Source organism: Elgaria multicarinata, chromosome 11 (assembly GCF_023053635.1).
Source record: "Elgaria multicarinata webbii isolate HBS135686 ecotype San Diego chromosome 11, rElgMul1.1.pri, whole genome shotgun sequence".
In the NCBI taxonomy this organism is placed as follows: domain Eukaryota; kingdom Metazoa; phylum Chordata; class Lepidosauria; order Squamata; family Anguidae; genus Elgaria; species Elgaria multicarinata.
Window position 1 is genome coordinate 47846520 of NC_086181.1, and position 25103 is coordinate 47871622.

Genomic DNA, 25103 nt, shown 5'->3' on the forward strand with positions numbered 1-25103 from the left:
CGCATGAACGGGCCCCTGCATTCTCCTGCCAGCCGCACGTCTGCAGGGCTCCTCCCCGGCCCTGGATCTACTCCTCCAAACGGCTTTCCCTCCTCCTAGGCTCAAGCCAAGACCCCCACCCCCTCCCCGGCCATTTGCCACACTCAATTATTTTTACACTTTTGATTGTTATTGTTTAATGAAAATTTGTACAAACAAAAACTCATGCAAAAAATGTAGAAATGACAGATGGAGGGGAGTGGCGGATGGGTGGGTGGGTTTAAATACACAATGGCGCGCACAGGGGGGGGATGGCTCTGAAATTAAAGTCCATGCATCTGCCCCCCCCTGCCCCTGCCGTCCCTCCCCCCCCCCCCCCCGGGTGCCAGGCAGATGCCTCCACCTTAAATAGATTCTGAAGTAAAGCCTTTTTCTTTGTCCATATGTTACAAATATGTACAGGAGGGAAAGGTGCGGGGGGGGGGGGGAGAAGAGGGAAATCCACCAGCTGGGACAACTTGTGTGAACAACACACCCTTGTGAAAAAGGAAGGGAGGGGGGAGAAGGGTACAGACCGGGGGTGGGGGGGGTGGGGAATCAAAAGTGCATTGCAGGAGAGAGATGGGGTGGGGGCTGGCTTCTTCCAGAAGGACCCCCTGAAAGAGGTGGAGTGAAGGGATTGGGTCCCTCTATGATGGCAGGGGTGGGGGTCTAGAGAGAAGCGTAACACCCTCCCCCCCCACTTTCCCAGAAAGCCCAGGCATTCTGCCTCTGACCCACTGGAAAGGCCTCCAACCCACACAGGCGCCCCATGGGCTTGAGGGAGATGGGGGCAGCAGGGGGGGGAAGGGCAAAGACTTGGCACAGACATAAGGCGAAGCGTGCACGGGGGAAGGGGGCTCCAGCATCCGGGAGGGGGGCCTCTGCTGGGGCCTCAGTGCTCGGGTCAGAGCAAGGGCTGCCTCTGCCCCCACCCTGGAGGGAGGGAGGGGGGAGACCCTGCCTCTGCCTCTTGGCCAGTCTCTATTGCACAGTCCTTGAAATGGGGGAGACACTCCGTCCGCCTGGCCTCCGAGGGCCCTGGGCGGGGATTAAGACTCTCCGCGGAGGTAGGCAGCCCGGCGCAGTCCTGGCTCCTCTTCCTCCTCTTCCTCCTCCGCCGGCTAAGTGGCCATGCCTCGCTTCTGTGAGGGGGGCTCCATCTCCTGCCGCTGCTTCAGCTCCTTCATCCTGGGGGTGGGCAGCCAGGGAGACAACGGGTGAGAGGAAGAGGAGGAGAGTGGGGGCAGGAGGCCCCTTGGGGAGGGTCTGATCTGCTGCAGCCGCCGCCGCCTTCACCCTGCCCGCCTTCACCCTTTCCCCACAGGGTGTGCCCTCAGTGACACCAGGATGCTCTGGTCCCAGCCCCAGCTGCCCTCCCGGCGCCTGAGGGGACGCCTCCCACCCCCCCACCCCCCGCCTTGCCCCTACCTGTGCCGGCAGCGCCGCAGGAACCTCATGATCTTGCGCGCGGCCTGGTCTTGCTTCTTGGTGAGGAACGTTCCCCTGTTGGGCACAGAGCCCCAGAGTGAGGGAGGGGGCCGGCAGCAGTCCAGGAGGACGGGGGCTTCCCCCCTCCACGGCTGCAGGCACTCCGCCCCAGTTCCCTGACCAGCAGGATGGGAGCCGCCACCGGGTCTCTGCCCACCCCCTCCCAGCCACTGCCCAAGCACCCCCGGGGGCCCAGCACCCACTTGATCTTCTGCTGCATGGCGGCCGAGGCCCGGTGCCCCTGCTTCAGCTTCTCGTACTCCTTGTAGCTGCGGTAGGACTGCTGGATGAGGACGGCGGCCCGGCGGCTCTGCTGGAACTTCTTCTGCTCGGAGTAGCTGCGGAACTTGCTCTGGATCAAGATGGCTGCCTGCGTCATCTTCTTGTAGAGCGCGTACTGCGTGCCCAGGGAGGGAGGGAGGGAGGGAGCCGTTACAGCCAGGACGGGCCCCGTTCCCTCACTGCTGACCCCCCCACGACCCCCCCAGGGGTCCCACACCCACAGAATCCAGGCACCGAGAGCCCCGACTCCAGCCAGAAAGTACCCCACCGGGGAGTGGTTCCTCCCCCCCCACTCGCAGAAGCCCCTCTGCTGCCCTGCAGATTGCCTGCCTCAGAGCTCAGCTCACGTCCAGCTGGAGGTCCAGGCGATCCCCTCCACCTGTCACCCACGTCACAGCCTCCCTCCCTCCCTCCCTCCCCCGCTCACTCACGCAAGGGCTCTCTCAAAGAGCGGAGAGGCGCCGTCCCCTTCCCCAGATATATATGCCGTGACCGTGGTGGGTTCCACAAAAGGAGGAGCCAAGCCAATGCCCCTCCCTCCCTGTGCTGTGGGGAGTCGACCCCCTTCCTCACCCCTCCCAGTATCTCTGCTTGCCGGTGTTCCTCTGCCCACCCAGGCTGTGCAAACAGAAACAAGGCCAGGTATTCCCCAGGCACACAATCCACCCCCTGGACCACCCCCTCCCTGGCTGCCCCCTCCCCTGCTTTACCTTCAGTGCAATCCAGGTGAGCTTGCAAGACAGACAGAGACGAAAGCAGGGTTAGCTAGCAGGGGGCATGCTTGTGTGTGCGTGTGGTCATCCCTGAGAGGCCTTGCATGGGGCGCTTGGGGGCCACCCCGGGCAGCCCCCTCCCCAGTGCCTTCCGGAGTCCTTGCTGGGCCATACCTGCTTATACTTGCGGTAGCATCGCTGGATGACGGCTGCTGCAATTTCCTGTTGCTCCTTCAGCCGGCGGCCCTGTGAGAGACCAGGGGGAGATGCCCATCCGTCAGACCCCCACACTTCCCCCACCCCCAGCAGCCAAAGCCGGATTGCTCCAAGCCTCCTCTGGAGCTTCCCACACTTGCTTTAAAACTGGGCCTTGCAAGTGTGTAACGGCACACTGAACAGGGACCTGCAGCGGAACGCCACACGCAGCGCGTCAAAAGTGGGCAAGAAACGGGACTTCAGCGCAGGAAGCCGTATTGGGGTTTGTAACGGCAGACCCGCCCCGTCTTTCCACCCAGGACAAGGGCCCCACCCCAGCCCTCTGGGATTGGTGGGCACACGTGGAACGTGGGGAGTGTGTTGTAGGGCACGTACAAAACGGCCGCTAAGCTGGCGGTGGGGAGCGTGGCCCATCCATAAAATGGTGGCCAGGGTGGGCCGGGCAGGTCACAAAACACCCGTTTCCCAGAAGGCAGACTGGGGAAAGTGAACAGGAAGTCCTATCTGAAGGAACGCCTCCTCCCATATGTACCTGCCCGGACCCTAAGACCATCCACAGGGGCCCTTCTCCGTGAGCCCCTGCCAAAGGAAGTGAGGCAGGTGGCTACTAGGAGCAGGGCCTTCTCCGCTGTGGCACCCCGGCTGTGGAACGAGCTCCCCAGAGAGGTCCGCCTGGCGCCTACACTGTACTCCTTTCGTCACCAGCTGAAGACCTTTTTATTCTCTCAGTATTTTAACACTTAATTTTAACTTAAATTTAAATTTTACTGTTCTAACTCTGTATTTTAATCTTATATCAATTTTGCTGCATGGTTTTATCCTGGTTGTGCTTTTTATACTATATTTTATAATTGTGCTTTTAACCTGTTGGTTGTTTTATGATGGTTTTAATTTTTGTGAACCGCCCAAAGAGCTTCGGCTATTGGGGGGTATAAAAATGTAATAAAATAAATAAATAAATAAATAAATGGAAGCGCAAGTCCGTGGCCGGGGTGAGGGCCGAGCTCCAAAACACAAAACTGCTCGTCTGAACCCAAATCAAAGGTGGCGCTGGAGGGCAGCACGTCGCCTGGCAGCAGGCCAGCAAACCCCCCCACCCCATGGATTTTTATTTCTTTTAATCTTTACATGAAATAAAAATCAGGCAAGGCAGGGGAGCCTGTCAGACCCCGGACTCTTACCTTGTAAACCGCCCAGAGAGCTTCGGCTATGGGGCGGTATGTAAATGTAATAAATAATAATAATGTTGAAGACCCCGTGGCTTGGAACACTCTTGATCCAAAAGCCAAGCCAAGAGTTAGGGTGTTCTAAGAGCGCCACCGAATGCGCCACTGTAGACACACAGCCCACGTCACGTGGCGGAAGAAGAAGAGAGGAACTGCCGTCAGGCAGCCTGGTGGTGTCCCTGGGAGGGGAGAGCCAGACGCAGGCAGGCAGACAGCCCCCCCCCCCCCGTGTGGTCCCTGGCCCCTTAAGGGGGCGGAAGATTTGCGGGGGGCCCTTCCGCACCCGCCGGTACCTTGTACTTGCGAAAGGCAGTCTGGATGATTTTGGCGGCCTCGTACAGCTCCCGCTGCTCATGGTCTGAGAGCGTCAACAAGGCAAAGTCGCTCTCCATCTTCCCGTTGGCGGAGGCGTTGAGGAACTCCGCCCAGCTGGCGGCCGTGGGGGGCGGAGGGAGGCGCTCGAAGGACAGCTCGCCCAGCGGGGAGGGCAGGGGGCTGAGGCAGGGGTGCGCCGAGGGCGGGGAGGCGGCCAGGGACCTGGAAGAGAGGAGGCCGGGGGTGAGCGGTCCCCTCGCCGGGGCCTGCCCCCGCCCGCCCCCACCCCCGCCCCTCCTCCCCGGGCCCCGGCAGCAGGGCGGATACCGTCGCTGGGGGGCGTTGGGCAGCTGGTCCACGTTCTCCAAGTAGCTGGCCAGCCAGGACATGGTCTCGCTCAGGCACAGGTTTCCGGGCCGCTCCCGGAGAGGCGCCTCGGCGCAGGTGAAGTCCTCCTGCTTGATGCGCTCCGGCGTTGCCTCAATGATCTGTTTGGCCAGTGTGATCATGTCCACCTGCAAGGGGAGAGAGAGAGAGGGCAGAGCGGCTGAGCCCCGGACGCCTGGTTCCCCTTTGGGAGCCAAGGACTCCTGCTTCCCCAGAAATGGGAGGGCGGGGCAAAGAAGCCAACCAGCCCAGGCCTCCCGGGCACAGCTGGGTCTCCCCTCCAGCGCCATACCTGCAGGACATCCGCGGCTGGCAGGTACTCCTCGTTCTCCGCGTTCTCCCCATAGCCCAGCAACTCAGGCGCCAGGTCCGGTTCTGGCCCTCCGGCCAGGCCTGCAGCCCCCACCTCGTCGTAGTCCATGAAGAAGGGAGCGTGAGGGAGGCCGTGGGGGCTGGGGGCCTCCCGCAAGTACCACCGGGCCACGCCGTCCGGTGCCAGAGCCTGGCACACGTCCATGGCCCCCTCGGCGTCGGGGCTGTAGGCCGGGGACTCCCGCAAGGCCGACCCACTGGAGTAGGCCGAGGTGATGGACAAGGAGCCCTCTGAGAGTTCGGAGGGGGAGGAGACGCCGCTGGCGGTGCTGAGCCCTGGGGGGGGACACAGGGGGGACGCAAAACACACAGAGAGAGAGAGAGAGAGAGAGAGAGAGAGAGAGAGAAAGTGAGTGGCCGAAAGAGCTCCTGCCCCCCAGGGAGGGGGGAAGCCCTTGACGACCAGGTGGCCAAGCCCAACGCCCCCCAAGAGAGGGAAATGATCCACCCTCTCTCAAAGTTCATCCGATGAACGTGGACAACGGTATGCTCAGCACAGGCTAAAGCAGCCTTCCACGCCCAGGGGATGACGGGAGTTGTAGTCCAGCCCATCGGGAGGGCCCTAGGGTTGGGGAAGGCTGGACAAAAGGAAATACTTCTGCACTCAGATCGCAATTAACCTCCGGGACTCCTTGCCGCAGGACACTGCGATAGACGCAAATCTCACTGGCTTTTGAAAAAAGGTTCGGGGGCAGCAGCTCAGAATTTCTGGCTGGGGGGGTTGCAGAGGAGGCCAGGAGGTACCTCTGAAGAGTACCGTTCCCACAAATGGCTCCCTGCTCTGGCAGCAGCAGGAGCTGCCCAGACGGGTCCCTCAGAAGCCACGTTCCAAAAATGGACGGTGCGGGAGAATTTAAGATCTGAGATGCCAAAAAGCCGTGGGATTGTTTGTGGGGGCTGTGAAGCAGGAGACGTCCGGGGGGGGGGGGCGGGGCGGGGCGGGGGAAGAGATGGGAGCCATCGAGGGCACCGAGATCCAGGCTTGGGCCACGTGAGATGCTCAGGGAGCACGTGGCGCAGCCGCCCCTGCCCGGGCCGATGGGACTGATCCTAGGATGTTTAAAAACAGTGGCCCTTCCCACACTCCCTCGGCCGGCCGTGGCCTTCTACCTGTGTCTGGGCTGGCAGAGAGCGGAGAGGGGATGTGCAGAGCTTCCGTGGGCCGTCGTGGGCCGCCACAGGCCTTGCTGGCGCTGCCCGGAAGATCCGCGCCAGGCTCCATGCCCGGCGGTTCAGAGGGCGCCTCTTCCTGGCGTTGCAGCTCCTCCAGGCATGTGGCCAACTTAACGTGGCCGCGGGAACGAGCCACGGTGAGCGGGAGGCGGCCCAGGGAGTCCGGGATGGAAAGGGCATGGCTGTTCCAACGGTAGAGGAGCTGGGCCGCTTCCAAGTGGCCGAGGGCACAAGCCCACATCTGGGGAGAGAGGGGAGGGCAGAAGGGGTGAAGACCTGTGAGTAAATAACATCCCATCTTGTTAAGCCGTCGGGAAGTCATAGAATCATAGAATCTGGTTTCCTGTGACTTGAGCCCGTTATTCCGTGTCCTGCACTCTGGGAGGATCGGGAAAAGATCCTGGCCCTCCTCTGTGTGACAACCTTTTAAGTATTTGAAGAGTGCTCTCATGTCTCCCCTTCATCTTCTCTTCTCCAGGCTAAACAGGCCCAGTTCATAGAATCATAGAACAGCAGAGTTGGAAGGGGCCTACAAGGCCATCGAGTCCAACCCCCTGCTCAATGCAGGAATCCACCCTAAAGCATCCCTGACAGATGGCTGTCCAGCTGTCTCTTGAAGGCCTCTAGCGTGGGAGAGCCCACCACCTCCCTAGGTCACTGGTTCCATTGTCGTACTGCTCTAACAGTCAGGAAGTTTTTCCTGATGTCCAGTTGGAATCCGGCTTCCTTTAACTTGAGCCCGTTATTCTGTGTCCTGCACTTTGGGAGGATCAAGAAGGGATCCTGGCCCTCCTCCGTGGGGCAACCTTCCAAGTGGGGCACTGAACAGTGGATCCCTTGCAAAGTGGCGGGTTCTGCTTCCAGCTCAGGCAAGCCTGCAAACATGGCAGAAATGGGGGGGGGGGCTCTTCACAGGAGGAATTCAGCTCTTTGAACCTGTTCTCAGAGGCTCCACTTTTAGCAGCCCCTCCATCACCTGAAACCCCCTCCCCCATTCCTCCAGGAGCTCCATTTGTCCCGCCGCCGCTCCCCAGGAAGACTGGAGGGACAGGGACGGGGGCGTCCCAAGCAAGCCTGGACGGATCCCACACAGTGGGAGTGCAGACGTGCCGTTTCGGGGGATGGGGGGTCAGGCAGGGGCTTTTTGGGACACTCGGCTGGAGCTCCCACCTCGGAAGCCAGTTGTGGGCCTGTGGCCTGCTCTGGATGGGGCTGCCCTCCTCCCGCAGGAGACGGTGCGTGGCCTGGGCTGCTCATGGACCCGTCACCGTCACTGGTGGTCCGGGCGCCTTCGGGGGCTTGGGAGGGAGTTGCCTTTCAGTGGCTCTTCTGGCACTCCTGGACAGGGAGAGCTTGACCACTGCGGTCGCTGCATTGGCACCCTAAAACCTGATTTCTGCAAAGTGCTTTACGGGGGGCGGCCCTGACGGCTGGTCCGGAAGCTGGCCAGGTTACAGACCTACGCTGAGGGAACTGCTCTGGCTGCCCACGTGCCACCAGCCCAGGTTTAAGGCTTTGGTTCTTGTTGAAAAAGCCCTGAACCATTCAGGACAAGTCCACGAGGGGCTCAGAGTAGGGCCTGTCGCCCCACAGCGCCCGCTCCCTGCGACTCCCCGCCAGGACGAATGGGGCAGGCACCCCCCTTCTGAGTTTTCGGCACTCCCTGATAAGCCCCCCCCTTCGCAACCGCCCCCCCCCCCCCGTCCCCTGCCTGAAGGCTTGTTTCCGCTCGTGGCTTAGAAAGGCCTTCCAAGGCCAGCCGTCCGCCACGAGCGCTGAGCGAACGAAGAAACCCACCAGAGGGGTGCAGGAGAAGTGGTCCACGTTGAGCGGGTCCACCTCCTGCTCCAGGTCCAGGCTCTGGGCGTTGAGGGTCCTGCAGGGGAGAGACAGTCCCGCGTCAGGGCAGGGGGTCCCGCCAGCCAGGGCAGCCACCGCTGCCACTGCCCCTCTTAGAAGGCCGGGCGCAGACCCTGCCCTCCCTCCACCCGGCGCTCCGCCCCGCTGGGTTGGAATGCCACTCCCATCATCCCCAGCCAGTATGACCCACAGCTGAGAAGGATGGGAATTGCCGCTCAACACATTGGGAGGGAACCGGGTTAGGGAAGGCCGGGGGACGGCACCCTGTGCCCGACCCCCCCCGACCCCCCCTTGCGGCAGCCGTCCAGCCCCCAGGAGGTCAGGAGGGCAGGGGAGGCGTGGCTGCCACTCAGCCCCCCTGCTCGCCCGCTGAGGCTGGGTCAGCTGAGCTGTTGGGAAGGGAGACCTGTGCTGGGGGCCGGGGGCCGGGCCCTGCCCTTTCCCGGGCTCATTGGCCTGGACTGCAGACGGCAGGGCCATATGGACCGGAGGGGGGGCAGGCAAGCAGGCAGGCAGGCAGGCAGGGGGGCATCTGTCGAGCTTAGGGTGTGCGGTTCCCCCTCGATGTCCGGCACCTGAAGGCAGTCCCCGCATTCTCACAATCACAGTGGGGGAACCAGGCGCTATGGTTTGCTCCCACCTGCCCGCCCTTCGCTTGCGTGACCACGTCATGAGCGGCTGCTGCAGCCAAACCTGGTGTGCAGCCCGTCGGGGGCAGCTGCTGACCCACCCCAAGACCCCTACGACAAGCCAGGGCTGTGGGGCGGGTCAGAAGGCCCTCCCGCTGGGCCGTGCCACGCGCCGGGTTCAGACGACACGGCAACCCACTGCTTCCCCTGCTGATCGTGAGAACCCGGCCGGCACGTGGCTCCAGAGAATCTGCCCCTCCGGCCCCACGCGTGGCCTGCCCTGGCAACAGTGGCTCCCAAGGGCCCCGGGGGCCTCCCGCCTCCCCTGCCCTTCTGCGTGCCGAGCAGCGGGAACCCTCCCCACCAACCGCCCCCCAAGCGGGCTTGTGTAAAGCTGTGGCCAGAGGCCACGACAGGGCGACTCACCGCCACTTGATGAGGCTCTCGATGAGGCGGGTGTAGCCTTGGGCGGCGGCCAGGTGCAGCAGGCTCATCCCCCGGAAGCTGACGTGGTGCACGAGGGTCTCCGAACGAAGCCAGCAGGACTGCGACATCATTTTCTCGCACAGCGCCACAATGCGGTCCTCAAAGGAGTCTGAGGCAGCCTGGAGGGGGGGCAGGCAGAAGAGCAGCAGGAGATGGCAGCTCCGGCCAGGGCCAGCTGCCACCGCCCCCCCCCTCCCCGCCAGGCCAGGGGGAGCTGCAGCCCAGTGCTATGGAATGCAGCCCCCCTGCCCAAAACTCCCTCCCCCCACCCGTCCCCAGAAATCTTTCAAAGGTAGCTCAGCAGCTGGCTCTGCCCTTGGCCAGCCGGCGCTCGGAGGGGCTCTTCAAAGACCCACTACAAAGGCTCTTGAGCACAAATCCACAATGAAATGTCAGAGGAGCAGCTGCCGGAGCGTTGGGTTACCCCCAGGCCCGGCCCGGCCCGGCCCCCTCCCCGCGCGGCACGATCGCAAACTCTCCAGGACAGAGCCTCCCGGGCGTGGGGTGGGGGGCGGGGGGGTGAAGGGCAAAGCGCTGCCCTGGGGTTCCAAGGGAGCTGCAGCCGCTCCGGGGCTCCGGGGCCAGTGCCGCGAAGCCCAGGCAGGGGAGGAACAGAGGCCGGGCAGCGGCATGCCGGGCCCAGGGTGCGAGAGCCCCCGCGTTAGCACCAAGCGGGAGGCCGGAGTGCAAAGCCGGGCCCGGGAGCAACCCGAGAGGCCGGAATGCCGGCTCAATCCGCCAGCAGACGCCCCGGCGGGAAACCCAACACAAAGACCTCGAAGAACCGCTCCCTCTCGCGGGGTCATCCTAACCCCGTGGCCGCACCCAGGCCCAGGGCCAGCGGGCCACCCGGGCATCCCACGGCAGAGGACCGGCTGCTCCAGCCCTCGAGGGCCTCCCTCATGAGGCGGCAACGGGGGCCAAGGGTCCGTCCGGCCCAAGATACGGGGAGGGCGGTGGCAAAACACGCCTCCAGCGCTCGGCCGGAGAGGCAGCCTGCCGGGCTCGAGCCGTCGCGGGGGCGGATGTCCGAAGCTGGCCCCTCGGGTCTCGTGGGCCGGTTCCTAGTGGTGGGCCGGCCACCTGCCCCATTTCCTCCTGGGGAGCCCTTTAACCCTATACCGCCCCAAGCTCCGTGGTGGGATGAGCGGGCGGCACATGATTAAACCCGGTTTCTCGGGATCGCATTCCCAAGCCTTCCTGACACTCCGGGTGCGGGGCAGATTTCTGAGTGCCCCATGGGCAGATCTGGGGCAACGGGGTACAGGAGCCCCAGGCTGGTTGCTGCTGGCCCAAAGAGCAGCCAAGGGGTGGGGGTGGGGGGATGGCAGCAGAAGGACCGGCACGTGTTGGGCAACGAGGTGCACATGGGGAAAGAGTCCAGGGTGTCCTCTCGGAACAGAGGACACCCCCCAACCCCAACCCCAACCCCCCGCTGCTCCTGGCCCTGACTCGGGTTCGGCAGAAGAGGAGCAGAGCACGTCCAAGGGGGCTGTGAGGGGCAGACCTGCCCCAAACGTTCTGCTATTGAGAAGGCAGGAAACGGCTCTCGGCTGGTTCAGCTGCTGCTCGAAGCCTGGCCAGGCTCTGCTGCCGGTTTCTGCTGTTCCGTCGGAGTTTTAGAACGTTTTGCTGCGGCTTCAACAGTGGCTTTAGTGCCACCTGTGCTGAACTGCAGCCCTCCTGCTGTGTTGGACTACAACCCCCAAAAACCCCAGCCAGCATAGCTGGGAGTTGTAGTCCAACATATCAGGGTTCGGGGGGGCGTCCAGCTTGGGGAAGCCTTATTTATTTATTTATTATTAACTACATTTACACCTGGCCTTTCTTCCTCCAAGGATCCCAAAGCAGCGTGCATAATCCTCCTTTTAATTCCGTCCTTGCAACAACCACCCTGTGAGGTGGGCTGGGCTGAGACTCTGTGACCTGCCCAAAGTCGCCCCAGTGAGTTTCATGGCTGAGTGGGGACTCGAACCCGGCTCTCCTGACTCCCGGTCCAACGCTCTCGCCCCTGCACCACGACCGGATCCCTCGCTGTTTTAGCGTGGTGCTGTTCGTGGTGTTTTACTCTATGCCCCAAATTGTCGGGACAGCAGAGAATACTTTAAACGGCCAAATTCAAGCCTGTAACAGTTTCCTGCGCAGGAACTGTTTGTGTGAACGCCCCCCCCCAACACACACACACCCCGCCACTGATTGGGCCTAGACGCTGCTGCAGGACAGGTGTAGGAAATCGCCCCTGCAAAGGATCGGGGGGGGCGGGCAGCCGGGGGGGGGGGGTAAATGGCCACACACGGGCCGTCAGATTCACTCCGACAAAGCCAGCCTGCGCGTTCCCCCCGCTCTCCTGCGTCTGCAAGTCGTCGTCCCGTCCCGTCCCGTCCCCCCCCCCCCCCCGGCTGCTGCTGATCTCAATGGAAAGAATTCCCAACCCATTCCGGCCGCTAAGGGGGAGCACATGCCTGCCGGCCTCCCTAATCCCGTCCCACGGCCTGTGGGCAGTGATGCGCGGGGCCTTATCTCCCCCACTGCCAGCCCCAAGAATAGCCAGGCCGGCCGCGCAGGTGCCAATCCCAGCGAAACCCAAGAGCCGACGCCAAGGAACGGGCTAAATATACTCGTCTGTCCACCGCGGCTGGCAACAAAGAGAAAAGGGATGTGAGCTGGCGGGGGGCTTGGGGGGGGCAACACAGGGCCTCCCCACCTCTGGCCCTGAACAGGCCTGGCCGCCTGGGGCACCCCTGGGCTTGAACGCTTTATTCTCCAGGATCGCAACCCACGCCCTGACTTCCTTCCCCTTCAAATCCTTCCGTCCACACCGTGAGCCCCTGCCCTTCCGGGTCGGCCAGCAATGCCTGACCCACGGCTCCCCAGTGGCACCCCAAGCTGCCTGGCCCTTGTGGGGGAGAGCATCGCCCTTAGGAAATGCCCCCTCACATCTTCCAGGAAAACAGGCCCCCCTCCGCCAAAAAGAACTCTTCATTCAGACCCAGAGAGCCGCTGTTGTTGCAGGTGTTAGAACAGCCTGTGTCCGTTCCCCACCCCGTCCCAAACTGGTCTCCACCCTTCACACACCCACGTCGCTGCATGTCAACTTGGGGGACCCCTCCCAATGCACACACACAGAGCGGCGGCTGTCTCTGGGCGCCCTCCTCAAGGAGGGTGGTGCCCGTGGGACCTCGGTCACCCGGGGGTCACAGGACAGACGTGGCCCTGCCCTCCCCGCACCCTGAGGGGCCGCTTCCTCAGAAGCTGAAATCCTGCTAGCTGCGTTTCAGTCCCACGGGGTGGGACGAATCCTGTCCAACCAGCTCCATGAACCGGACTGAGGTGCTGGGAGGAGGGGCGTGGCGGGGCAAGGGGTGGGAGGCCGCGTGGGTCTGCCGTCTCAGGGGGCTGCGGTGGCCCTTCCTGCAGCCCTGGGTCTGGGAGAGAGGCAGGGTGCTGGGGTGCCCCCTGGGGCTCCCGGCCCCAGAAAGGAGAGTCTGGGCAAATTGCGAGGAGAGGGGAAGAGGAGACAGCATCTCAACACATGCCAGGGTTGGGAGGAGCTCTGGGGCTGGCTCCGGCCCAAGGGGGCCCAGTCTCGTCCCGCGTTCCCGCACCACGCTGGCCAAGCAGACGGTCCCGTGGGACGCCCACCAGGAGCACGGGAGCGCCCCCCTGCCCACGTTGCCCAGCGGCAGCCTTGGAGAGGCGTGGAGCCATCGTGACGCCTAGTAGCAGCCCCTGCGTGTGAAGGAGGACCGGGGGGTGGGGGGAGCCCAGGTGTGCGTCCTTCAGTCATGGAGCAACCTGGCAGGGGCCCCTCCCTGGCCTGCGGAAGAGCCCCGGTACAGGCCCTGGCAGCAGCTCCAGGTTGGGCAAGGAAGGGGTTCAGCCGGACACCCTGGAGGGAGGGAGGGAGGGAGGGCCCCGGCTGCTGCCAGTCCGTGTCGGCACTGCTGGGCTACCAAGAGCCTGGCTTTGCACTACAGCAGCTTCCCTGGTTGCCAAGCCAAGGGGCGCTGCAGGTCACCAAAAGAGCCTGAAGGGTGTGTGCGTGTGCGTGTGCTCGGGGGAGGCAGCACCACCCCCACCACCCCCGATGCCGTGACCTGCAGGTGCTCCAACAAGGACGGGCAGCAGCAACTCCGGCCCCAAAGGGCCTGCATTTATCTCCCACCTTTCCTCCAAGGAGCCCAGGGCGACTCACAGGGTGGTCCTCTTCCTCCTCCTCCTCCTCTTCCTCCTCTTCTCTATTTTATTCTCACAACAGCCCTGTGAGGTAGCTCAGCCCAAGAGTCCATGAGTGGCCCAGTGAGCTTCCTGGCCGAGGGGGAACTAGAACTTGGATCTCCCCGGTCCCAATCCAACACTCCAACCACTACACCACACTATCTCTCGCACCTCAGACAGGAGTGACAGCGATTTTCACCACCCCGCCAGGGAAATGAGACCCCTTTCGAAGCACGTTTTCAGTTCTGCCCCAAATGCAAAGGTGGCTAGTGGTAGCCCAGGGGCACGGCAACACGGTGAGAAGCAGAAGCCCCCCTCCCCCCCACCCCATGGCAAAACCCTGCAAGGAGGCACGGGCGCCCGTGGGTGGGTGTGCTGCAGCATATCCCAAAGCCAGAGCAGAAGAGCCCATTCTTCAGAGGACAGGAAACACGCAGACACGGCGGCACACGGCCAGGAGGCCTTGGCTACCACGGCCAGTGGCCACCCCCACCCCCTCCCCACCCCACCCCCACTTGGGTCTCCCCCTCACCTGACTGGGAGGCTTCTTCTCCCCCCGCTGCTGGGCTGGGGGCCCTGCGGGGACGTTCATCTCGGCCACGCGCTTCTCCATCTGTTCCAGGCGCTCCAGGATGGACATCCTGAACTGGTTATCTAAAGGGGAGGGAGGAGAAAGGGATGGGATGATGAGATGGCCGTCTGCTTCCCCCTCCCCCACACACCCCCCGGACCCCCACTCCGGCCTCCAGGCTCTGCTGCTCCCCTGTCGAGTGGGGGGGGGGAGGAGGAGGTCAAAGGGGGTGCGCAGAAATATTTTAGGCTAATCCTGACTCAAGGCTGATTAGCCAGCCTGGCCTCATTTCCTCAGGTTGGGCAACGGCCGCTGTAATCCATAGGGGGGGGGCAGTTTAGCGTGTGCGTGTGTGCAGTGACAGGGGTGGGAGTGGCCCTGGGCAACTCAGCCCAGGCATGGGGTGCGCAGGGGACCCCTAGCCGCCCCCCCCCGGAAGGGGAGCGGTGAGCGGTGAGGCCAGCCAGCAGAAGCAAGCTAGCCAGACAAGATGTGGCAGCCGCTCTGGGTCAGGCCACGGCCCATCTAGTGGGGTTACGGGCAAGGCTTTTATCGCACCATCGCCCTGCCCTGGTTCACAGCATTTCCGGGGGCGGGGGGGGGGGGGTCCGGAGGACTTTCAAGATTCCCCCGACTGCTTCTTCTGTCTTTTTTCTTACCATGGAAAATCAGTTATGGAGGCAAAAAGTGGGCGAGGCACCCAGGGGCCTCCGGACCCTCAGCACTGCGGCCGCTTGGTTTGGAAGCCCAACCCCCAACCCCCCTCCGTCTTCTGCTCCCTCAGTGGCCCCACGGGACACCTCCAGGAAGCCCACGAGCAGGACCCGAGGGTGGGGAACAGACCCTCCCCACCGAGGCCCTCCTCGGCTTCTGGGCCACTCGGGCATCCTGGCCCCCCTATTCCGAGGGGGGGGAACCCCACCTGTCCTACCATGAAAAACCTGCCCAGTTATTCAAGTAGGAAAACAGGCTTTGAGGCCTTTCCATGAAGGGGCTATAAGCCCACTGCAGAGGCGGCCAGTTCTTCCAGCAGCCGACCACCGCCTGAGTGATAGATTGATTGATTGATTGATTGATTGACAGACAGACTGACTGAATAGCCACGGCTCAGGGTAAAAGCTGTCACAAAGAAGACTACAACATACTTCAGTGCACCAAACGATCCAACCATAAATATTCAATACATAACGTCATTAAAATAAATCAGTAAATAAGGCAGCAGCGGCAGCAGCAGCAGCTACAGCCTCCGTTAAAAGCACCAGGCGTTAAAACTAAGCAAATGTAGAGTGGAATGAAAAAGCCTGAAAAGCCCCCCGAAAGGCTGCCTCCGCCCACCGGGTCCGCGCCGGTTTCCGCTGCTCTGGCCCCCCTGCCCCCGCCCACCTGTGCCTTCCGCTATCCGGCCATTCATTGCTACAACCCCCCCGCCCTCACGCCGCACCGGGTCCATTCATCCCCCAGAGAGGGCCGTCGACCCCGCCTGCCCGAAGAGACGGCTGTCGGGCGAACAAGGACAGGCATCTCAGCCCCACATGCAATGGCAACATGGCTACCAAAGCTACGGCAACTACCACGGCCAGTCTTCAGTGAGAAACCACCACCCATCCTTGGGAGGGGGGAGGCGGGTGGGGTGGGGAGGGGCTCCTTTTCGCAGAGAGGCGGGAGGCCTCCTTTCTCCTCAAGGGGCGGCTTCACCCAGACCAAAAATCCAAGCAAGTCCATGAGTTGAACAGAGTCACATCCACACCCACACCAATTAGGGTTTTATCCGAGGGTCAGACTGGATGTCCTTGTGGTATCCCACAGAGCGCAAACATCTAAGACTCCGGAGAGGCAGGCATGGCCTCCCCCTCTGACACTGAGCCCTCCTTTCTTACTACTGCTCCATTAGGCACTGTGCCCCCCACATGGACCCCCCCACCATTTCCTCTAGGCACAGCATCCCCCCATCCAGCCCTGGGCACAGGCTGTGTCCTGGCACCACTGCCCCCCTGCCCCCCAAAGCCCAGGTACCTGCTTTGTCCATTGCCCAGGGGAACCAGGGGGCTGCCCCCGTGCTCGCACGCCAGGCACCCAGTGATCTGACCCACAACTCCCAGCAGGAATCAAAAGCCTCGGTCAGGGACCGCTCAGAAATCTCAGGTTAGTATCGCCCGCCCCGCCGGAGGAGGAGGAGATGGGGGGGGCGGATCAGGGCACGCCAACCCTTCCCGGTATGCAATGACAGTTCAGCTGTGTGCAGGGTGGGGCCATCCCCCCCCCGCCCAGCTGGCAGGAGGAGGTGGGGGGGCGGAAGAGGCTCTTTCTTTCTCCCACCGAGGCAAAGGGGGAGCCAGGCTGACTCGGGACGGCTGCACTGCGGAGTGTGACAAGGCTCCAGCCATCCCCGAAATAGCCACAAGTGTGGGGAGGAGGAGGAGGAGGAGGAGGAGGAGGAGGAGGAGGCAGCGGCAATCCCTTAATGAGATATCAAGCCCTCCTGCCAGCTAGTGCGCACAGAGACACGCGGGGTGTGTGCCGGGGTGTGGGGCAGGCACACTCGCAGGCCGGCTTTCCTCTGAAAGCCGGGTGCAGAGGGAGAAACAGGAGTCTGGGGCCTGTGGGTGTGCCCCCCCCGCCCCCAGGGGAACATGTCGGCTGCCTGCCTGCCTGCCTGCTGTTATTTCTAGGCTGCCTTTCAGGGTGAGAGTGCTTCTCCCCACAGTTCGATTCTTCTCCCCACTTCCCCTAGGGCTATCCCCCAGGAAAGGGGGCCTTGGGTGGCGTGGGAAGCCCCGTGGCCCAACTAAGATCTCTTTCCGCGATCGCCGGGCAGGGGACGGGTTTCCCCCCTTCTCAGGGTCGGACCGAGGAGCCCTCATGGACTGCAAAGACACGTTGCCCAGGGGACCTCGGCAGCAGGGCCCAGCCTGGGTTTTGGGTGGGGGATGCTTTGGAGCAGAGGAGTGGACTGGATGGCCTCCCTGGGCCCCTTTAAAATCAAACGGCCTTGGAAGCGGGGCCACTCGTGCCATGACTTCAGCAAGCCCTCTGGGATGCTCGCAGGCCAGGGGACCCTCCTGCAACACCCACGGAGCGCGCTGCAATTCCTCATCCGGATCTCGATCGGCTGGCCGGAGTTCGGCTTCTCTCCCGCCGGTAACGTTTGTGTTTATGGCAGATAATTATCAGCCACGGAGGACTGTAGAAGTCCTCAGAGAACTGCCTCGATGGCTTTTTAGCAGGTAAGGCAGGAGATCAGCGTCAAGAGCCCTGAGGCTGGAGCAGACCTGGGTCCCTCCAGTCCAGCACTTCTGTTCCCACAGCAGCTGTCGGCCAGGGACCCACAAGCAGGACTTGTGCGCGACAGCACCCTCCTGCCCATGTTAGAAGAATCATAGAACAGCAGAGTTGGGAGGGGCCTACAAGGCCATCCAGTCCAACCCCCTGCTCCATGCAGGAATCCACCCTAAAGCATCCCTGACAGAGGGCTGTCCAGCTGCCTCTTGAAGGCCTCTAGGGTGGGAGAGCCCACCACCTCCCTACGTAACTGGTTCCATTGTCGTACTGCTCTAACAGTCAGGGAGTTTGGTGCATACAGCCTTACTGCCTCTGATCCCAGGGGTGGCACAGAGCCATCAGGGCGGGCAGCACCTGGGAGCCCTTTTCTCCTCCTCCTCCTCCTCCTCCTCCTCCTCCTCCTCTTCTTCCTCCTCCAGGAATTCATCCAGCTAAAGGAATGCTGGAATTGGGTGCTGCAGGGGAGAGTTTGATCTGGAGGAGAGGCCCCCGAGGGAGCCCCCGACCTTCGAGGGCTTTGTGCAACAGCTGGCCCACTGCACGGAGACAGCGCCCCATCCCTCGCAGCCCTGGGCAAGCTATGAGCAGGAGGAACCCCGAAGGCAGCTGCCGCTGGCCAGTCCCGTCCGCTCTGACTGGCAGCAGCAACGGCCTCCAGGGGCTCCAATGGAGAGAGGGATCTCTCACACCTCCTGGAGATGGTAGGGGCTTTGGACGCTCTGAACGGGAAGCCAGCAATGAGCCCACCTCTGAGCCCCCCTTCCCCAGCCTGATGCCCTCCAGATGTGGTGGGGTTCCACTGCCGTAATCCCCAGCCAGCACGGCTGGGAATGATGGAAGCTGCAGTCCAGCACATCTGGAGGGCAGCAGGCCGGGGAAGGGGGGCTTTGAGGCAGCGCATGCAGGTGCTGGGCCCCCAAATCTGCTTGTACCGGAGTGTGTCGCCTGCTGCAAGGCTGAGCCAATGGACAGGAAGGCCAGGGCGGGGCAGGGCGGCTTCTCGGAGTGTCGCCGAAGAGCATTGCGCACAGGATGGCGCAGTTCTTTGGCCACGAGAGGGCGCTTGGTGGGTTGCCGGAGCAGGAGGGGCCTCTGGCACTCAAGTCCTGCCGGTGGGCCGCTGCGGGGACAGAGGGACCGCCGCTCTGATCCAACCCGGCTCTTCTGAGGTCCTTATGAGTCTCCTCAGGAGGTGTCCAATGGAGGGCAGCCAATCTTTTGTCTGAGCACACGCACACACCTTCTTGTGCTCAGAGTGAGTCTATTCATTTTCAGTCAGGCTCAAGGCATGCTCCTGGTGGCACAGGCGTGCGCAAGGGGTGTGCCGGGTGTGCTGAGGCACACCCTAATGTCTCAAGCCATAAGCGTTGAATTGAGGGGGGCATTGAGTAGGGATCCAGAGGGGGAGCCAGATGCAGTGGGAACGGTCCTCCAGCTGCCCCCCATAAGCCCCTCCTCCAGCCCATGTCACCACGAAGCCCCGCCTCCCAGATCCTCCCAGATGTTTTACTCTGTACAGCACCATGTACATTGATGGTGCTATATAAATAAATAATCATCATCATCATCATCATCATCATCATCATCATCATCATCATCATCCTCCCAGAGTGCAGGACACGGAATAACGGGCTCAAGTTACAGGAAGCCAGATTCCAGCTGGACATTAGGAAAAACTTCCTGACTGTTAGAGCAGTGCGACGGTGGAATCAGTTACCTAGGGAGGTTGTGGGCTCTCCCACACTAGAGGCCTTCAAGGGGCAGCTGGACAAGCATCTGTCAGGGATGCTTTAGGGTGGATTCCTGCATTGAGCAGGGGGTTGGACTGGATGGCCTTGTAGGCCCCTTCAAACTCTGCTATTCTATGATTCTATGATTCTATGCTGGGCCTTGAGGAGCATTTCCACATTCCCCCCCTCACTTGCAACTGCCCTCTTGTGGTCAGGCAAGGTGAGTGTGGAGAGGGGCATCAGTGTTTACAGTGCTTAAGAAATAAATGAATTAAAAATACTGTCCTGTATGACAGAGTATCAATAAATGTCTGCCTTCAAAACAACTTTTTAAAAATCCCCAGGGTGCACAGCCTTAATAAAAGGCGCTGCGCACGCCTAAGCCTGGGGGTGCGCTACAGACCTCGCAAGGCCGCCTCTGCCTAGGCGAGGTATTTCCAGCCATGTGCAAAATCATGCTCAATACTTGGGACGAAGCCCCTTGTGTGACGGTTTCAGCCCTTGGGTTGGGAACAGGCAGGCGGGCGGGCGGGCAGGCGTCCCTCTGTCTGTCTGTCCATCCGTCCCTCCCTCCCTCCCTCCCTGGGCCACGAGGAATCACATGAGCTGCCCCCACATTGTGTGACAATGAGCACGCCTCTCTGGGGGCAGTGGTGACGTGAGCACATTTCAGAGGCGATGGGATGGCGTCGGGTTTCATGGACGGAATGCCTTGTTTTGCGGAGCGGGGGGAGAGTTTCCGCAGTTATTTTACTCCTCAGCATCAACCTAGGAGCCAAGTGTTGCCCACCCCCCAGCAAAGGAAACAGACCCTTGGGGGGCCCCATTGGGGAGTCTGCCTGGAAGATATTTCTCTCTCTCTCTCTCTCTCTGTATGTGCATGTGTGAATACACAGGGACAAATCACGGTCACGCTGGTTGTGGTGTCAGCTGATTAAAGCGGGGGGGGCAGAGGGGGGAAGCCAGGATACTTAGGAGCTGGGTCGGATCCGTGTTGGGAGCAGCCGGCAGGGCTCCTGCGCCTCCCAGGAGAGGAGGCCGTTGCCGCGCAGGGGAGCCAGCCAGAACTCCTGGGTCCTCTACGAGGGGAGCCGCGGGCCCGGAGCCAAGCCTGCTGCCTGTTATTCTTGGCCCGTTCTGCCCCGTCATGGAAACTCCTCCCGACCCCCCCTCCTTCTCCCTCTCCTCCTCCTCCTCCTCTCAGCCGTCCAGTTTCCATTGCACAGGATCCAGCACGCCAGGAATATCCCCCTCCCCGTAAGGCGACACCCTGCAGCCGGCCCCGGGCGAGACTTGAAGGGCACGGCACGGCTTTTTCCAACAGGAAAGCCACAAACAATGCCCCCCTCCGGGCCAGGCACCGCCACTGCCACACACACACCCCCAGCAGCACCCCAGGGTTCTCCCAGGGCGGGGTTTGGGTGCCCTGGGCTCGGCAGAGGGACGGCTTCCAGGACTCCTGGGTTCCGTCCCAAAGAGAGAAGTCGGGGCACCGAGTCATGGGGCCGCTTGTCTCCTGCAGAAATCATGGGCGGCACCTTGCCTGCCCGTCTGGCCTCATCCTGTCAGTTGAAGCCTTCCCCTTTGGTAAGCCAGGGGGCACCCAGCCCACTCCCCCTGCTGCCCCCTTGGAGGAATCCTCGGCTCCATCCCAGCCTGCTCACTCCGCTGCTCCTCGGCCCTACCTTCGGAGGCCCCGCTCCACAAGAGCAACAGACACGCGCCCCCTGCCTCATTCCAGGAGGGCTGAGCGCCAGCACCGCCCTCTGCAGACATTCAGGAGCGCCCCTCTCGCCCCTGACCCCCGGCAAAGCCCCCACTCACCGTCCAAAGAGAGCCAGTCCAGTTGGGTGCTGGGCAGCGCCATGAAGTTCCGGGCCCGGTACTCAAACAGAACCGACATGGAGACCAAGCGGGAGTCGTGGGCCACCTGCAAGGGCACCAGGCCGGCCTCGTGGGCTGCGAGGGGGGAGACAGGAAGGCACCGGAGGTGGGACCCGCATCCCCGGCATCAGCCAGACAGCCCAGACCAGGGATGTCCCTCCCATCACGTGGGGGGGGGAAGGGGCCCTGGGCCTCGCCACCCCCACCCCCAGCACCGCTCCAGGTCCCCTACCTGGGCAGTAGCAGCGCAGCACCCCAGACTGGATCAGTGAAGCAGGGACGGAGATCTGATCGAAGAGGCAGCTGTACGGCTCGGTCTCCTCCATCCAGGGGCCGGTGATCAGCACCTTGACCCCGCCCTGACCCCGCAGGTGGGATGGAGAGAAGGGAGGGTCAACAGGAGAAGGCCCGCCTGCTCGCTCGCTCGCCCGCCATCTCGGAGGCGCCCGGGGCCGTCCTGCCACAGCACGAGCCAGGCAGTGGCCCGCCCCTTCGCCTGAGCTCCGCCCTGCGGGCCCTGGCCAACGCCTGGGGGGCGCAGGGGGTCCTGGCCACCAGATCCTCCTCCCCGCTGCCCCTGCCCCACTCCCACCCGAGGGGCTTCTGCGCCCAGCCAGAGGACCCCGGAGTCCTGCCTCTGGCTCCCCTCCTCCGCGCACCCACCTCAGGGTAGGACCATTCAGGTGAGAAGTCCGTGATTGGCACCAGGGGCTGCTGGGGCAGTGAGCCCCCCGGCGGGCCACCTTCGACCGCGTAGCAGGGCTCTGCCAGCGACTCGGGCAGGGCCGGCCCGGGGCTCTCGGAGCCGGCGCTGGTGCCCTCGGTGCTGCTGCCCGCGCTGCCGCTCCCGGCCTCGTCAGTCATGAGCTCGCTAATGAGGTCGGGGAAGTGGCTGTCGAACGAGAGGCCGAACGAGCCTCCTGCCGCTGCTGCCGCCGCCGCCGCCGTCTGGATCATGGAGTACAGCTCCTCCTGGAGCTCCGTGGCCGAAATTTCCGCCGGCCCTCCAGTCGGCCCCCTGCGGTCCCCGTTGGGAGCCCCCTTGGCCGGCGAGCCGCCTTCCCCCGCAGTCTCCATGGGTGTCTCGGGAGCGTTCTTGGCTTCCTCCGCCTCCTCCGTTCCCGCAGCGGAGGGTGGCACGGCTGGCGTGGGCACCTGCCCGGCCCCGTCGTCTTGGATGAAGAAGCGGTTGGCGGGCATGTACAGAGAGTAGGCCGGGGGGGCAGCGCTCTCCTGGGGCTGAGGCTTGGCTTGAAGGCCCGCCCCCCCGCCGTAGGTCTGGCCTTGCGTGGGGCTGTTCAGGAAACAGTCCGGGTCAAAGGCCGCCGGGCCCGCCTCGCTGGTCTCCATGGTGGACTCCAGGTTCTGGGACAGGACCAGGCCCGGCCCCGGCAAAAGGGCCAAGCTGAGGGGGGCGGCGGGCACCCCCCCGCCGTCCCCCGATACCAGGTGCTGGCTGGGGGTCAGCGCCAGCGGCTTTTCAGCACCGCTGAGCCCCGTCATGAGCAGAATGGCGCTCCCTGGGAGGCCTACCGAGAGGGTGACAGCGGGCAGCCCCTGCTTGGGGAACCCCTTGGTCTGGGCCGGGCCAGGCGAGGGCTGCGTGGAGTCGGGGGTGTCGCCGCCCCCCGCCGGGGGAGGCTGCCTGCGCCGCCTTCAGGTCCTTGCTCTTGGCCGGTTCCGGCTCGGCTTTTGCCTCGGGGCCGCTGGAGATGTTCTGGACTTCTGTCAGGGCGGGGTAGGGGCCAGGGCGGGCTTCCACCTTCGGGGAGATGATCCGGTGCTTCGTGCTGCTGCATTTGTGCGGGACGTGACCGGGGCTCCCTGCAGGGACGAGAACGGAGAAGTGAGCAAAGAAGGCGGGAAGGAGGCCCTGCGGGGAGAACGGCGGCCGGGTCTTCTCCCAGCCTCCTCCCCACCCTCCCCGGGGAGAGCGGCCTGCCCGCCCGCCCGCCTGCTGCCTTCGAGCGTCCAGACGTGCCTGCTGACCAACAGGGCCCTGGGGGCATGTGGAGCCAAAGGGGCTCAGTGTTGCCTACGCTGACTGGCAGCCATCGCTCCCCGGGGTTTCCGGATGGTGGGTCCTTCCCAGGCCTCCCGGGAGACGCTACTGAGGACATCCTGCCCACAGAACAGGGGCTCAGGGGCCGCTGGGGGCACACAGAAAGTCGGCTTTTGCTCAGACGGAGACTTTGAACAGATTTATATTCATGTGTATTACTGGAGAGCATTTGGCCCCACGGGGGTGTTTTCGAGGCCCCCGAGAGGCCGAGAGGGCAGTGCTAGGGACGCGGGAGGGGGGGAGGAGGGGGAGGGGGAGGCACTCCGCTGCCCTGGAAAAGGGAGCCGCTTGGCAGACGGCGTGGAGGCGGGCGCAGGAGGAGGCGGAGCCAGGAAAGCGAACGGGGGGCCCTGAAAGCAGCGGTGGGCGACTTCAGTTCAGAATGAATCCTTCGGCGCCAACCTGTGTTGGCCCACGGGTGCCCTCGCCCGTTGCCTGTGCTGGGCAGGGGGGATGGCCACTGCAGGCCAAACTATCTGGAGGGTCGCAAGCAGCAGTCAACCAACCAGGCCGCTGACCGGTCGGTTGTGGTGCGGCTTTTGCATCCTGTTTTCATGGCAAGACACCTCACAGGGCTGGTCCAGGCGAGGGACGGGACAAACACGGGATGCAATGAATGAATGCAATTAAAACGCAAGGTCAGCAAGGAAGGGGGCAGCCTCCCCACCCCCCACCCCAGTCTGAGGCACTGATAATGAGGCACCTGCCAGCCAGGAGAGGGAGAAGCATTCCTAAATCACGGAGGGCCGAGGGAACTGGGATTTCAGCGGATGGCGCTTTTCCAACGGAACAGTTATTGCAGTGCCGCGGTAGTTCGGCATTTCACCACTGGAGGGCAGCCCATCACCCTCGCATCCCCCGGCCCCAAGTGAAGTAAAGCGGCCCTCCCCAACCTGGCGCCCTCCAGATATGTTGGGACTACAACTCCCAGTATTCCCCAGCCAGTTGTAGTCCGGCACATCTGGAGGGCACCAGGTTGGGGAAGGCTGCTCGTGCGGACTCGTGTCTACGCATGGGTGAGGGCGACAGGCCAAACTCAGTCCCGGTCTTGGGTTGGAAGCTTTATCGAATCAAATAACGTGATTGATCGGTTCTGGGGTTCTTGCACAGCTCTCACTTGTTTGCTGGCATGGGAAAACGTCCCACCGGGCCATGAGGAAAAATCCAACACTCTCCCACACTGGAGGCCTTCAAGAGGCAGCTGGACAACCATCTGTCAGGGATGCTTTAGGGTGGAGTCCTGCACTGAGCAGGGGGTTGGACTCGATGGCCTTGTAGGCCCCTTCCAACTCTGCTATTCTATGATTCTATGATCAGGAAAAACTTCCTGACTGTTAGAGCAGTACGACAATGGAACCAGTTCCCTAGGGAGGTTGTGGGCTCTCCCACACTAGAGGCCTTCAAGAGGCAGCTGGACAACCCTCTGTCAGGGATGCTTTAGGGTGGATTCCTGCATTGAGCAGGGGGTTGGACTCGATGGCCTTGTAGGCCCCTTCCAACTCTGCTATTCTATGATTCTGTAATTCTATTGACTGCAGAGGGGTTTTCCTCGGTGAAAACTGAGACAAACATTAACATCTGGACTATATTTTGTTCCAGCGAATACACTAAGGACTAAACTTTTAAAATCTTTTAAACTTTTTAAAGGTTTTTAAATCAGGCAACAATTCCCACCAACTTTTTTATTTTTAAATCCACCTCCTTTTGGATAATGGGAGCTCTTCTGTGACGTGTAAAGTTTAAGCATGTTTGTCTGTGTGAACATCAGAAAAGCTGCGTCCAGCATTCTGTTCACACAGTAGCCAACCAGTGCAACAGCACCCTCCCACCCATGTTCCCCAGCAACTGGTGCACATGGGCTTCCTGCCTCTAATAATGGAGGTAGCATATAGCCATCAGGACTTGTAGCCATGGACTAATAGCCTTCACCTCCAACAATTGTCCAAATCAGTGGCCAATTGGTGGAATTGCGGAGACCAATTCCGTATTTTGACTATCATGTCTCTCCTTATTCTTCTGAGCTATTACCGTTATACATGCCCTGCTTAAAAACACTCAGCCATGAAGCTCACTGGGGTGACTTTGGGCCACTCACTGAATCTCAGCCTAACCTGCCTCACAGGGTTGTTGTTGTGAGGATAAAATGGAGAGGTCACTACGTTCAACATCTAAGGTCCTCCTCCGGGTGCCT

The 25103-nt window shown here is 62.3% G+C and overlaps 1 protein-coding gene across 1 annotated transcript in view; it reads right to left on the bottom strand.

The window, feature by feature from the left end:
* Nucleotides 1-488: 488 nt before the first annotated feature.
* Nucleotides 489-25103, bottom strand: part of CAMTA2 (calmodulin binding transcription activator 2) — a 41786-nt gene continuing 17171 nt past the window's right edge. The window contains 15 exon segments of the mRNA XM_063137531.1: nt 489-1209; nt 1450-1524; nt 1713-1906; nt 2679-2750; nt 4240-4483; nt 4589-4776; nt 4941-5296; nt 6131-6434; nt 7991-8069; nt 9109-9287; nt 13919-14040; nt 20791-20925; nt 21083-21209; nt 21514-22422; nt 22424-22674. Of these exon segments, the coding sequence (XP_062993601.1) occupies nt 1143-1209; nt 1450-1524; nt 1713-1906; nt 2679-2750; nt 4240-4483; nt 4589-4776; nt 4941-5296; nt 6131-6434; nt 7991-8069; nt 9109-9287; nt 13919-14040; nt 20791-20925; nt 21083-21209; nt 21514-22422; nt 22424-22674 (3302 nt within the window). The 3' untranslated portion in view covers nt 489-1142.